The following is a 14,339-nucleotide window of genomic DNA, read 5'->3' on the forward strand; positions in this document are numbered from 1 at the left end:
CCGACGATAAGCTCGGGACCCCGCGATGTGGCCGTCATCGGTCTGCTGGCTCCAGTCATACGAGTATCTGCCCAGGCGAATTTCCAGCGCCAATGCCTCAATTCAAAACGCGCAGACGGTTTTGACGCCGGTGCGCGTGGGAACGAGAGGTATTTAACTCCCACCGCCCATTGACTTGCACTGTTATCGCTGCACACGACTGCACAAGAAAGCAAACTCCCGCCCGAATCTTCACCCTAGTGGGGTACGCTTGCAGCGCAGAAAAAATTACCTCAACACCTAGTCTACCCATTGTTACCTCGTCCTGAGAAAAAGCAATTGCGCAGCTTGAGATAGCTATACTAAAGCTGTGGTTTCTCTTCGACAGGTATCAGGCCATTGCTCACCTCCCCTTTTCCTTCTGTCACTTGTAGCTTCACTGTGACACAGCGCGCAACATGTCCACCCCGCAGTCTGCCCGCGCCCTCAGCATCAACAACATCAACCCGCACGTCAAGGCCGCCAAATATGCCGTCCGTGGCGAGCTAGCTGTGCGGTCCGAGGAGTATCGCGCGAAGCTGGCCAAAGGGGAAGGCAAGGACCTGCCGTTTGACACCGTCATTGCTGCAAACATCGGCAATCCCCAGCAGCTGGACCAAAAGCCGATTACCTTCTTCCGCCAAGTGGCTAGTCTTCTCGAGAATCCACTGCTCTTAGAGCACGAGGACGTGCTGATCAACAGCCTGGGGTACAAGTCAGACGTGGTTGAGCGGGCCCGATGGCTGCTGAAGGAGGTGAAGAGCGTGGGAGCATACAGCCAGAGCCAGGGTGTGCCGGGAATTAGGGAGAGTGTTGCAAAGTTCATCGAGAGTGTGTCTCGTCCCCGCCCCTTCGCAGATCCATTAGACTTGCTGACATAGTGGCCTAGGGCGTGACGGATACCCGGCTAGCCCCAAGGACCTCTACCTCAGCAATGGAGCCTCGTCTGGTGTCAACACCCTCCTCCACATCATCTGCCAGAAACCCTCCACCGGCATTCTCGTTCCCATCCCTCAGTACCCCCTCTACACGGCCACTCTCGCTGTGCTTGACGCGGTATGCGTGCCATACTACCTCGAGGAGGCCCGTGCCTGGGGAACTGATCTCGAGGCGATCCGCAACTCCTACAGCAAAGCCGTTTCCGAGGGCACTGACGTCAAGGCCATCGTAATTATCAACCCCGGAAACCCCACTGGTGCGAGCCTACCAGCTGAGGACATCAAGGCCGTGCTAAAATTCGCGGCGGAGAAGAAACTTGTCGTCATCGCCGACGAAGTCTACCAAACTAACGTCTTTATCGGCGAGTTCATCTCGTTCAAAAAGGCCCTGCGTGACCTGCAAAAGGAGTCTCCCGGAGAATTCGACAACCTCGAGCTAGCCTCGCTTCACAGCGTTTCCAAGGGCATGGTTGGCGAATGTGGCCATCGTGGCGGGTACTTCGAGCTTGTGGGCTTCGATCCGGAGGTTGCGGCGGAGATTTACAAGTTCATTAGTATTCAGTTGTGTCCGCCTGTCCTCGGCCAGTGCTTCGTCGAGCTTATGACCCATCCGCCTGTTGAGGGCGAGCCCAGCTACGAGCTGTACAAGTCTGAGTTCGATGGCATTTTCAATGGCTTGAAGGAGCGGGCTTATGCGTTATTCGATGCGTTCAAGCAAATGGAGGGTGTGGAATGTCAAACCCCTGCCGTAAGTTCCCTCCCCCCTTCCCCACGATATCTTCCCCCTAAACCCCAGACACAGGGCTCCATGTACCTCTTCCCAACCATCACCATCCCCCCCAAGGCCGTCGAGCAAGCCAAGAAAGAAGGCCGCCAACCAGACGAATTTTACTGCTTCCGCATGCTCGACGCGACGGGTGTGTGTGTTGTCGCTGGCTCCGGGTTCGGGCAAAAAGAAGGCACCCTACATTTCAGAACGACGTTCCTCGCGCCGGGGACCGAGTGGACGGGCAGGATTGTCAAGTTTCATCAAGATTTCATGGAGGAGTTTAGGGGTTAGAATAGTGAGGAGGGTGAGTGCATGGAAGAGGAGGGGATGTGTGATAAAACAGTGAACGGGACGAGAGGGAATAGGAAGAGGACGAAATGCCTGGATATCTGGTCTATCATTTGAGGGTGGATGTGCAATTATTTAGATTCTGGATGTGTGTTATGTAGCAGGACATTAGATATAGCTGCCTCTGATCTAAGGCGGGAATCTCACCTTCCTGATTGATTGACACCCTAGTTTCCGATCCTGGTTAGAAAACATGGCTAGAATATGCCCAACCACAGTTAATTTAACTCTACCTATTAGCTTTAACATGGGGCTGGTTTTTTGTGGACGTCATTTTGGTTCGACTCCCCATGCTGACCAGGTTTTATACCGGTACTTCTTGCAAGCACTAGCACTACAATCGTGGAAAGAAAACACCCCTTTCTTCGCAGACATCAAATCAGTGTCTTTTGGAAATGGTAACATTATGAGCATGTAAAATTCAAAAGTACGAATCTAGCGAGATTAGTTGTTACATATCGGAGATTTAACTCGGCGTTGACGACGTTGAAAAGTGCTTGATAAGTCCCACCATTTGTGTACGGAATAGAGAGCAATTTTCACAGCTCCTCTAACGCTCGGAGTAGACTGTAGGAGTTATTGTTCAAGAGGATAGATGTGAAAATTGATGCATTCTTTCCGGTAAGTTAAGGGATAAACGTCCCTACTAATTGAGTTTCGTAAACCCTCCTCTCTAGTATATTTCCTTTATAACTATATAAAAAATAGAAAAGTTATTCAATATTAAATTCATAGAGCAAGATGAGGATTTTACAATAAGCTGAAAAATGGTCAAAATCAGTTAAGGCTTAGTCTAGCTATGAAGGTTGAAGGAGAGCGGCCTAGGAAAGGTGTAGGGCGCAAGAAACTCCAAAGTAGGTCGACTCCCCAAAAGTCACCAACTTCTAGCCTTTGGATTTGTAGCCTTGCAGGAAGCAGGATTTATGAGAGAAGTTATCTATTGTGGACTGAGGGTCGGAGTTTTTATAGCATTGCGGGACGCCGAGCCCATGGTTGATTGGGCAGCCCATCGTCAAGCCCTGCGGCTTACAGAACTATTGATATTCAGAACTCCACAGCTAAGAACTCAGCAAAACAAGGGAAGTACAAGAATAATAAGGGCGTGTACAATTCTCTCCTACTTTTCTAATTGCACTTCATAGTAAATCAAAACCTCCGTGCATGCTAAACTTGGGACGGTAAGTCTTGGCACCCATCACCTGGTAGCTGGAATCGGAATTGTAGTGGTCTAAGCTTTGACCTCAGATTTCTCTGCTTCCAAGCTGTCGTACACCCCCTAAATTTGGCGTACAAGAAGCATTCCTGAATAAAAACCTGACATCCTTCTTTACTCTCACTAATTTCAACCCTTCAAACCTTTCAATTTCTCGTCGAACCAAGGGGGTCTAGCTACCTGTGGGTCTTAGTAAGACTAGAGGGCGGCATCCCAGGGGAAGCAGAGCCTGCTCCTCTGGCTGTACTACCACACTTGCTCATTTGGTTACGGTATCTCTCTTTCAGCTCCTATCATTGTTGTCATCAAGGATATTGTGGCTGTCAGCCACAAAACTGGAGACATAGCAAGGCTGTGAACGGGCAAGGCTGTGACCGCTCCAAATTCCCTTTCCCGTCCCCAGCAGTTCTCCCCGGGCTGCTTCGATCATGCCTCAATCATCCTCAATTTATATTTGAATGATCGATAGGATTACGAAAATGCTAATATGGACCAGAACAGGATTATGTTTTCCACATATGGATTTTTCATGACGAGCAGAAGAACTAGCGTGGCCGACTTACCTAGCCCATAACACCGTCAGGGATCCATCAGCTGATGCCTCTCAGCTCCTAGTAAGCCATTGCCCTAACATAGTATATCACTCAGCAAATCAGACAGCGCGGCCACATTTCTCCCCAAGCCCCAGGGCTGGCCTGCTATATAACTAAAGGCAAAAGAGCCTCCTAGGATGTAGCATACTGACCTTTGCGAACTAATTCACATCTTCACTCTTTGTTACTACACTATCATGGCGCAATCGACGACGGTAAGTGATGTTGTTGCAGTATCTACCGACCAAGACCTTCAGTTGTTCCTACGAGGAGACTTTCCAGAGCCTGAAGAACGAGTCAGCAGAAGAGGCGTTCCAGACTACCGCCCACAGTTGCGCGAATCCCGCCCAGTTGCCGATATTATGGAAAGCGCAAGGCCGAAAATTTTAATGCGTGCAAGAATGCAAATGAAAATCAGCAGATTCAAATACACACCCATATCTGACGATCAGATTCGGCTGCTTAGAATACGGCCTAATGAATTCGAAGAACCCCTGCTCTGCGATCTTTCTATAGTAAAACTGGCCGACATGGAAGAACGATACGAGGCTCTTTCATACTGCTGGGGGGATGAAGATCCAAGTGAGATTATCAATATCCACACGCTATCGCCTGATCCCGCGAACTCCGATCAAGGAAGATATTTATACAGCCCGATGGAAGAGTTCCCAGTTCGACCCAATCTTCATAAGGCATTACGATATTTACGAAGCAGAGAGAGGCCAGTGATAATCTGGGTGGATGCCATATGTATGGATCAAAGAGATACACCTGAAGCTAAACTCGAGAAGGACCACCAACTCTCGATGATGAGCGAGATTTACAATTCAGCAAAAAATGTCTGCATCTGGCTCGGCGATGCCGATGCAACTTCAAAAGCCGCTTTTAAACTGGTTCGGGATATCATGAATTTCCAGACGCTTGACACTCGTCTCACCGTCACAGATGCAGACGGGGTTACTAAGCAGAGGTGGTGTGATTTTATTGAGTCACTGAAGGCACCATGGTTCAGCCGACGATGGATCATCCAAGAGGTGGCGCTCGCTCGGCGTGCATCCGTTCACTTTGGAGACGATATCGTACATTGGGATGACCTTGCCGACGCTATATCCCTCTTGAACGAAAAAATTGATATTCTCAAGCAAAAATTCTCAGATGGCGCCTTTTCAGAGGTACCGATGCTTAGTGCGACCCATTTGGTGAAGGCTATCGTCAATGTTTGTCGTAAATCACCAAATGGCGATATTTTGGATAGGCTTCTCGATTTGGAGACCCTTGTCTCTACCTTCCAGCAGTTTCACGCTAGGTTTTCTGAAGATATCATTCATTCAGTTCGGTCTCTCGCAAAGGATGCTCCTGTCCAAGAAGATGATGCCGACTTTCGCACAAACCTCGAGCAGGAAAAGAGTACGCGGGATTTATTCATCGCTTTCGTGAACCGTTGCATTAGGAACTCGGGTTCACTTGATATAATATGCAGGCACTGGGCGCCACCTGCAACCGATACAGCCGGCGAAGAAGTCAGCTTCCCAACTTGGGTCTCCGCGCTCTCTAAAGGCCCCTTCGGACTGGCCGGTGAGTCTCGCGAAAGACAGAATGGAGAGAACTTTGTGGCCATGTCGCCAAACGATAAAAGGAAACGCTACAGTGCGTCCTTGGGCTATGAGGCATTCAATGATCGCGACCGCCTACGGTCAACTTCTATTATGAAACCTGTGGTGCCTCCGGAAATCTCGATATCAGCCCCAGGATATGTGGGTAACTTGGATGACACCCGATTTGGACACAGTTTAACTGGTTCTGACTTAACCTTGTCTCCCGCAGCCGTAGAGACGAGTAACCCTTTCCACTACACGTTTGAGAAAGTAGTAGAGCAAGTTTTGGAAGATAAGAATTTAAAAGGGACGGGAACAAGCCCCGTCATACTAAAATCGCCACCTCCTCCACTTGTAGTTAAATTCCCTCCCATGACGTCAGTCCCTACTCCCGTCCGCCCTGTTCCCATGCAAACGATAAGCGAAGCTCACGGCAATGGCTTGCAAAAGCCAACAGAGAAAGTACAGAGTGAACCAGTCAGCTATTCAAGTGGACGAGATCCCTCACAAACACCCATACAAACACCCATATCACCAGGTACACGACCGCGTGCGAATTCATCTTCAACCCTTACCCCAAATCTAGGAAATCAAATTCCAGGCTCAGGGCGATCTAGAATTATACCACAGCCTGATCTATCGCCGAACCCAATGCGTCAAAGGAGAGAAAGGAGAGACTCTGAGGCAATTCAGCTTCAGAATAGCTATGTCCAGCAAGATAAAGAACATCACAAGGATCTTGGTGGTACACTTCGAGTTCATGGATTCGTCCTCGGAACCGTCAAGCGACACTCGGATGTCATGAGAGGTGGTATTATTCCGGGCGACTGGCTGAAGATACTCGGCTGGGATCGAAAGGGCAAAGACAACATAGTTCCTGATATTCTCTGGCGCCTCCTTGTGGCAGATCGTAACCCCGAAGGTGGAAATCCTCCAGGCTGGTATCGAAGAGCTTGTCTACACTGCTTGAAAGACACACGAATCACGAATTCAAAAGGCGATCTGGATTCGCACAGGGTTGATAAGGTGTCCGAGTCAATGACATCGAAGTATCTGATGCGAGTCGAAAGTGTTGTGTGGCGTCGTCGGATCATTGGAATCGACTCCCGTATTTGTGAGGACCATCTTGAACTCTTTGGTCTCGCACCCGAGGAGACCGAAAATGGGGACCTGGTGTGTATCCTCTTTGGATGTTCTGTACCCGTGGTGCTACGGAAAGTGAAAGATTGTCGTAGCCAGGAACTATTTGAACTTATTGGAGAAGCGTATGTGCATGGAATGATGGATGGAGAAGCCGTCCAAGATGCGAAGTTAGTCGAGAGGATTCGAGGGAGGTTTCATATAGTGTAAAAGCCTTTTCATTCCTTTCCTGCCTAGTAATAGATTCCTCGTCAATGCGATCCTGGAGGTATGCATTGTAATATACACACATTAGAAGCGTTTAGAATCACGGCGAAAGCTGAGTACGATAATTATCAAGGCCCAGGCGCCAGCGCACATTCGCTAGACATTCTATCCTTAACCTCCCAACTCTCGTCAACGTCAAACTCATCCGCACCCGCATCCGCATCCGCATCCTCATCATCCACACCCTCAATCACAGGCTCCACAGGCTCCTCGCCCTCCCTCCTATCCCCTAAACCCAACATACCCCCGTGACACGCTTGCTTTACGCATTCCCCTACACCTTAACCCTAACCTTCTGCGTCCAGAACCCAACTCACCCCAACCCCTATCTGCCCTAATCTCCTGCCCAGCTTCCAGGCCCGCGACACCGGGTGCTGACCCATATGCCGATGGTGCCGGATTAGGTTTTATCGAGTTTGAGAGTGTAAGTTCGCGTCGAGTAAGTGTAGATTAGGGTTGTGGTAGAGTCGAGAGGAAGCAGATGGCTTCTTAGATGAAAGTCCGCGTTGAGTGGACGTGTTAATATTTCCGAGACAGACGCTATTGATGGAGGTTCCACGTATAGGACGAAGGAAGTAGAGTTTCTAGGTTGAGGGAGCTGTGCTACAGTGGGGAGGAAATATGATGAACTTGGTGAAATGGTATAGAAATTGAGATGTGGTATAGTGATTCAGTGTCGAGGGATCAAGTAGCTATTTGAAAAGGAGGAGAGGTCCTTGGGATAGAGTAGTGGCGCAAGGCTGGGGTTCGGCCTGACGCAGCTATCCTCAAATGCTTAAAACCCTGGTTGTGGCTTGTCCTAGCGCTTATCAGCTCGTGCGGGGAGTGTTGGGTGAATGGTTTGCGGGTTGATCTTTTTTTTTTTTTGGCTGATTTGTTCGCTCATGTGGCAAGCTTTCGGGATTCAGTTGTCTGTAGTTACCGAAAAGGACGCAGTCATTAGAGGCGTCGAGCTGGATCGTTAGAGACGAAATTCAACCTGGAGGATGGAAGCAAGTGGAAAGCTGTGGAAAGCTGGAGGAGCATTACTAACATGACCAAGAATGATTGTCTATTGCAGAAGCTCTGGAAGTGAGGGACAAGATTTTAAATGAGTTCTGATTGAAGATCGTGGTAAAGATTTAAGCGAATTGGATGACAAGATTAGATCAGAGGGGCTTTACCTGAACCTAAGAGACAAGCTGTAGAGGTGTTTAGAAAGCGCAAAAGCGAGCAGAATGAGTGGTAGATAGCATTCTCTAGGCTTAGAGACCGAAATGTGTTGGACAAACTGACTCGCGCCGTCTCAACAGCACGTTCTGGAACCCCTACCTGTAGAACCGTAGACGCAGATTAGAAAAAAGACTAGCGGAGAGGCATCCCGGCGCAGCATGGCTCCAAATCTGGAATAACGCTCCATTTCCGAGAGGTTGAATGAAGATCTTGAGTGAACGATTCGCACGACTGACCAAGGAGAAGGGGCCGTGGAAGCGGAACTAGGAGTCGAAACTAGGAGAGTGACGGTGACGAGAGATTTCCAAGGGAACAATGTAGAGGACATGATAAGTAGGTTTGCTTCTACTTTGAGAAGATATTCTATGAGAACTAGGGAAGTAAGAGCACAGGAAAGGTTTGATTGTCTTGCTAGGTGATCACACAACTTTACTAGAAGAAAGGGCATGTATCAGGAAGTAAAAAAAACTCCGTATCGCAGTACTTTACATCGGGTTTACGAACAGTAGCGATGCGGATAATCAAAGAAGCAGGAATTAGTGATACGGTCGAGGGGCTTTGGAGCTTCCACCCGGCGAACGGTTAAGAGATAGGAATAAAGAGGAGATAAGACATGTTGCCACTGCAGCATACCAGCTCGTGAGAGTATCTCCGAGTGCGAGGCTTTATGTCTACTACTTTGCAAAGTGCGCTGCTAGTGTCGAGGCCAGAGCTGACGAAGGCGCAGTGGTGAGAGTACTAAATGCTACGATCGACCGCAAGATAGAGATTACCAACATGCCATTTAGATAGGAAGCCCATAGGATCTTTTAAGCGACAAGGAAGGAACCTTTGGACGTGACTGCGAGCCGAAGTTGAGGAGATTCTATGCAGGCCAGTAGATTATTTTGGATTCTAGGAAGGAGTTTGGATATGAACAAGGCATTGGAGAGGCTGTTCCGGGGTAACGACCAGGAGATCGGATCAGGTCCTACAATAGCTTCGCTACGACGTGACAGACCATAAAACCATTAATTTTTGATATGAAAAGAAGAGTTCAAAGAAGGGTAAATGAAAAGATTAGAGAAGTTAAAAATTAATCAAGGAGGAAGTGGGGAGCCAAGTACATCCACCGCAAAAATTTCCATCTCGACTAAGCCCTTTCTAGCCTGGTTATGCCTGGAGCTCAAAGCCGCAACATTATTTTGAACTTAGGTTTCATTGGATTATCACACCAGCGTATTACCTATGCATCAAATACACGTCTTGCTTTGTTAGAAGGTTCAGGAGTCATTCATTTCAATAAAACCTAGGAGCAAAACATTGCCCTCTCTCCCCTCATGTTGTGTGAGTAGCAAAACAAAAAGTTCGTAGTTTTGAACCCTCACAGAGAGGAGGATCATGGCGGCACAGGGATTCCAATTCAAACTGCTCCATTGGCAGAAGGTGGGCTTTGCTAACGTTCTTAATGAGGACTAGCGTGAGCAGCCTTGCACAGGTCATTGAGGAGTGTGGCTTTCTAGGGTTGGGGATGTGGAAACAAGGCTTTTCTTAAATTAGATGCTGCTTTCTATCTTTTTGCTAGGGAATCTACGTGTTCTGTTAAGACTTGGCACTCACGTGCGTGCTAGAGTTGGACAAAGGTTCTTAGCCTTCCGCATCCAAGACACGCTTCACCTCACAACTCTGATATTCCTCTTCAGGTACTAAACAAGTGCATATTGTCTAATAAACCAGGCTAAATCACTTACGCTATTCGTTTTTTCAGCTGTGGTCACTATCGGCTTTTAGCCTATTGTGGCTGCAAGCCACCAAACTCGCGAACGCCTTTCACATCTGCTCACGCGCATGATGCAGTCTCAATTCGCTTCTAGGCTCAGATAGCGACCACGCTATTCCAAGCCACAATGGCTGTGTTAGCGTCAAGCAAATTAGGACGCACTCATGAGCCACGATAGAAAAGCCCAGCTGCTGCTCCAAAACGTTATCTTTTTCATGTCTGCCCCATTCAAACCCGATGTTGAGAGAGATCTGATGTCCTTTGACTAGCATTAGGTTTCCATCGTCTTAGTCATGGGCTCCTTGTTTGGAGAACATCCAAGGAATGAGTCATTAACATGGAGAGCGGAGCCCCATTACAGAGGTAGTTTTGGGATCCTCTCGTCCTGTCTGACAACGATGATCCTCTGTATCTGGACAGCGATTCATCTGAACATCCCGGAGAGAGGACACACGGTGAAAAACTTTCTGATAAAAGTGGGATGGCTGATTATGGGAATATTTGCTCCTGAAATTGTAAGCCTGAACTGACAAGTTGAGAGTCTGCGCTTAGTTGACTCTTATGGATAGATAGTATGGACAGCATTCCAGCAACGTCGAGATGCTAGTGATCTTACGAGACGGGTACGCCGTATCCTCAGTCAGACTCCGCCTCTTTCTCGAGGCAAGAAATGTCTTAAATCCATGGCCAGGCTGCTTGGGGTAAGAGTGAAGTTTCATTCGGAATTCAGATTCAGCAGAAGGACATCTTACACTGCTACTGCTTTTCGTGGTAGTTCACCACTGATTCTGCTTAGAAAAAGGTCCCTGAAGATGATACTGAGGAAGAGTCAAGCTGGACAAACACGCAGAGCTTCTACGTGTTGATGGGTGGTTTTATGATCGGTTCGCCCTACGGTACGAAAGGGTATAATGCCATCAAGCCGGACGGTATCGACTTCTTCCTTCGAGAACAGGACACCGAGAACTTAGCTATTAGGAACCGACATCAAATTGAAGACAAGAGCAAGGCTAATAATCTGGCTAAATTGATCGTATGTCTCCAGGTACTGTGGTTTTGTTCTCAATGCATCGTTCGACTAGCAGTGGGTCTACCGATATGCTTACTGGAATTGAACACGGTTGCGCATGCCATTTGCGCCATATACATTTACGCACTCTGGTGGGATAAGCCATTTAATGTCGAGCAACCAACGTTCATTCCAGCGCGTGGTGACCTGATACCTATCCAGGCATATACATACATGAACTCGACAGAGGGTCGAGTGCGCCGAATAGGGAGGCATCTTCCTAACACCGGATACCGTGATCGTAACCTCAGGGTGGACTTCAATTTCATGTCCAGCGAGGAAATCCGTCAGAGAAGACAGGAGCAGTAAGTGATGCTTTTTGAGGGGGGCTCGTTCAAATTCAACGACGGATGTGATGCTAATTTTGTCCCTAGAGGAGTTAGGATTTTAAACAACGGCCGTCGCATTGAATTTCGCGTTCAGTTCTATAATCGCGGTGAGGAAAAAGTAGTGACCGCAACACCGACTACTTGCTACCTCCACAACTGGCAAATCCGCATCGAAGCGAGCGACTCGTATATCGATTTCTCAGACCAGGATATCCAAATTCTGCAAGAAGCGCGCAATGCAATCACTCAAGAGGGCACTAGTATATTGGACACCGCATTTGCTTCCGGGGTGGCCTCGAATTGGCCAGGCTGGAGGTCCGAAAATCCAGCTGGGATACTCTGTGCTCCCATCAAACACGGATCGATATCTATGCTCGTGGGGTTTGCTGTCGCAGGCTTCGTGTATGGTCTAATACACCTTCTAGCTTGGAACGCGCCGTTCCGTACACGGACAGAGCAATTGCTATGGCGGCTCTCAGGATGCATACTCGCAGGCTCTGGCTTCGTCATACCACTCATCGAACTAGCAAGCTCGACGCTTGAAGGCTTTGGCGAAAGATGGAGCGGAGTGACGTTACTATTTTTCATGCTTATTGCAGCGCCAGCATTCTTTTCCATCTCGGTGCTCTATGTGGCTGCGAGAGTATACCTTGTTGTGGAGTGCTTTATAAGCTTGGCTTATCTTCCAGACAATGCTTTTAAGGTGGTAATATGGTCGCAGTATTTGCCTCATGTGGTGTAATGGTACCTTTTTACTGGAACCTATAAAGAATATTTCATGGTAAACATCTGCTTTTTGATTTTAACGTCCGTTTCTTGCTTCCAATGGATTTTCACCACACTGCTCTTAGATGCTCCTTCATGCTTGATGAGCAGGAAAAAGGCGAATCTGCCAAGCTTCTTGATGAGGACTAGCGTGACTAGCCTCGTACAAGATCATTAAGCTTTACTTCAACCTCACCTTAACCCATCTCTTCTCTCAAACGCCTCACTACACCCTAACACCTACGAAACAGAATGATGCTAGAATTAGTGATATCAACGCTCGGAACAAGCTTTCTTGCCACATTCGCCGTCGCGCGGGTTCGGGTTGTTCAATGCGAATTGTGGGTTTCGAAACGCACTTGGTTGCGGGCAATGTTTCGGAGATCCTGTGCGGGGATCTGGATTACTCTTTTAGGAAGGCAGCATGGGGCGAGCTAGTAGGTATGTGCAGTTGATGCTGTTTGCAGATGGACTTCAGGTTAGTGGTTACTAGTAGGGTAACGCTATGGTCTTCAGAAAGGTGAACAGAAGGCTTGTCAAGTCTTCCGACGAGAAGTGCGATCCCAAAGTGTTTGAGGTTAGAGAGTGTAAGCTACGCCCTTGTTTCTATTTGTCAAATATATCCTTTCTGTCGTCATGGGTCTGCAACTCCGCAACGCTAGATCCTTCCCCGCGGTGCTGTCCAGGAAACTTCGAACGGATGCTCTGTTCGCCGAGCCCTCATTCCAAACATGGCCAGCACCCTCAACCCAACACCGCATCCATGCTGATCACAAAATCTGGAGTTCCCCTCACCACCATTGTTTTGAACTCCAGGACATGAGAAGTCACAGATCGGGGATGGCGCAGTAAGATCGGACACACGATGCGGCCTGAGGGCTTCCAATTGGCCCAGACTCTTGGCCACGCTGTTTTTGGCTACTTAATTTTTCTATACATGGAAGCGCAGATCTACTGGATTGGAGACTGCCCGGCAGGATGTGAGACCGGATGGGAATGTTGGCATATTCCCGATGGGACTGGTGTGAGGGTATATATCATATCTTCTCAGGACGCCCCATGAATTTTCTATTATTTTAATCTTCGCTAGACTTCTTAAGAGCGAGTGGTGATTGGGTTTCTTGTTTTATTATCCTTCCTTTGGTCTGTGGACTTGTATTCCATTCTCTTCTTTTGCTGCTAGACAGCTTCTCCTGCTGCCGGACAGTACTTATTTATTGTATAAATTTATTTCTCAACCTCCACGTATCAATATTTCATCATGCATTTTTCACGAGCTATTGCGGCCATCTTGGCTGCATCTCCATTCGTTATGGCCGCTCCAGCGCCATTTGTGAATGGTCGTTATGTTGTAAGTACAATCTTATCTCCCTTTCCTCCATCTATACACTCCATTCCGTCAATTACTAGCCACAGTATTCTTACCTTACTCGTCTCTGGCAACGACTTACATATCCAAGGATACCACAACTGACTTCACCGGCGACAAAATTCCTGCCCACTACGTCGCCTCGGTCCGCGACTTCCAAGCCCGCCGTGACAGTGAAGAAAAAGCCCTAACCCGAGAAGCCATGCGCTATAAGCGACAACTCGACCAACTGCTCGGTGGGTTGACCGGGGCTGCTGGCGGTCAGGCCGCTGGTGCTGCGGGAGCTGCGGGAGGAGCGAAGGGAAAGGGGAAGGCAAAGGCTAAGGGTAAGGCCAAGGCCAAGGGTAAGGCAGCCGGTGCTGGTGAGTACAAAGTTCTTGAGCTTCATACTAGTTACTAATATGGGGATACAGGGGCTGCTAAAGGTACTGGGAAGGCTGCTGGCGCTGCCAAGGGCACTGGAAAGACTGCTGGTGCCGGTGCTGCGGGAACTGCTGCTAAGGGTAAGGGTACTGGTGCAGGCGTAGCAGTATGTAAATCCTTCATTTTCGTCAAATAAGTTCAATCGCTAACGTCATCGATAGGGAGCTGCCGGTAACTCCACAGCACCTGCTGGTAAGATCATAGCCCTCATCCTCTATATATCCACCCACTGAGTGTGACTTAGGTGGTGCTGCTGCTAAAGGCAAAGGCACTGGCAAGACAAACGGTGCTGGGGCTGCAAAGGGCACTGGCAAGACAAATGGTGCTGGTGCAGCAACTCCTGGAGCCGCAGGAACCCCAAGCCCGGCTGGTAGGATTCCCACCCCATCTCTGTAAAGGCTGTCAATCCTCTAATACCCTCCTAGGAGCTGCGACCCCGGGAACTTCAGGTACTGCTGGGACCGCCAACCCAGGCGCTGCTGGAACCGCCAACCCAGGCACTGCTGGAACAGCTAACCCAGGCACCGCAGGA

The 14,339-nt window shown here is 48.7% G+C and overlaps 4 protein-coding genes across 4 annotated transcripts; all 4 read left to right on the forward strand.

Moving 5' to 3' along the window:
- Window positions 1-96: 96 nt before the first annotated feature.
- On the forward strand, window positions 97-2,302 carry BDR25DRAFT_298653 (PLP-dependent transferase). Its single transcript, XM_033689088.1, has 3 exons — window positions 97-849; window positions 908-1,704; window positions 1,759-2,302. Exons 1-3 carry the CDS (start codon window positions 438-440, stop codon window positions 2,014-2,016), a joined length of 1,467 nt encoding a protein of 488 aa, XP_033539950.1. The 5' UTR covers window positions 97-437; the 3' UTR covers window positions 2,017-2,302.
- A 1,984-nt stretch (window positions 2,303-4,286) lies between these two features.
- BDR25DRAFT_246499 (uncharacterized protein) lies at window positions 4,287-6,824 on the forward strand (the record flags this gene model as incomplete). Its single annotated transcript, XM_033685929.1, has 2 exons — window positions 4,287-5,530; window positions 6,179-6,824. 2 exons carry the CDS (start codon window positions 4,287-4,289, stop codon window positions 6,822-6,824), a joined length of 1,890 nt encoding a protein of 629 aa, XP_033539951.1.
- Window positions 6,825-10,145: 3,321 nt separating this feature from the next.
- BDR25DRAFT_298659 (uncharacterized protein) lies at window positions 10,146-11,230 on the forward strand (the record flags this gene model as incomplete). Its single annotated transcript, XM_033689089.1, has 3 exons — window positions 10,146-10,367; window positions 10,422-10,475; window positions 10,676-11,230. The coding sequence occupies 3 exons, from the start codon at window positions 10,146-10,148 to the stop codon at window positions 11,228-11,230; spliced, it is 831 nt and encodes a 276-aa protein (XP_033539952.1).
- Window positions 11,231-13,276: 2,046 nt separating this feature from the next.
- BDR25DRAFT_363186 (uncharacterized protein) lies at window positions 13,277-14,323 on the forward strand (the record flags this gene model as incomplete). Its single annotated transcript, XM_033696705.1, has 6 exons — window positions 13,277-13,358; window positions 13,426-13,746; window positions 13,798-13,913; window positions 13,969-13,999; window positions 14,052-14,199; window positions 14,257-14,323. The coding sequence occupies 6 exons, from the start codon at window positions 13,277-13,279 to the stop codon at window positions 14,321-14,323; spliced, it is 765 nt and encodes a 254-aa protein (XP_033539953.1).
- Window positions 14,324-14,339: the final 16 nt, after the last annotated feature.

Source organism: Lindgomyces ingoldianus (genome assembly GCF_010093535.1).
Source record: "Lindgomyces ingoldianus strain ATCC 200398 unplaced genomic scaffold BDR25scaffold_63, whole genome shotgun sequence".
Classification (NCBI taxonomy): domain Eukaryota; kingdom Fungi; phylum Ascomycota; class Dothideomycetes; order Pleosporales; family Lindgomycetaceae; genus Lindgomyces; species Lindgomyces ingoldianus.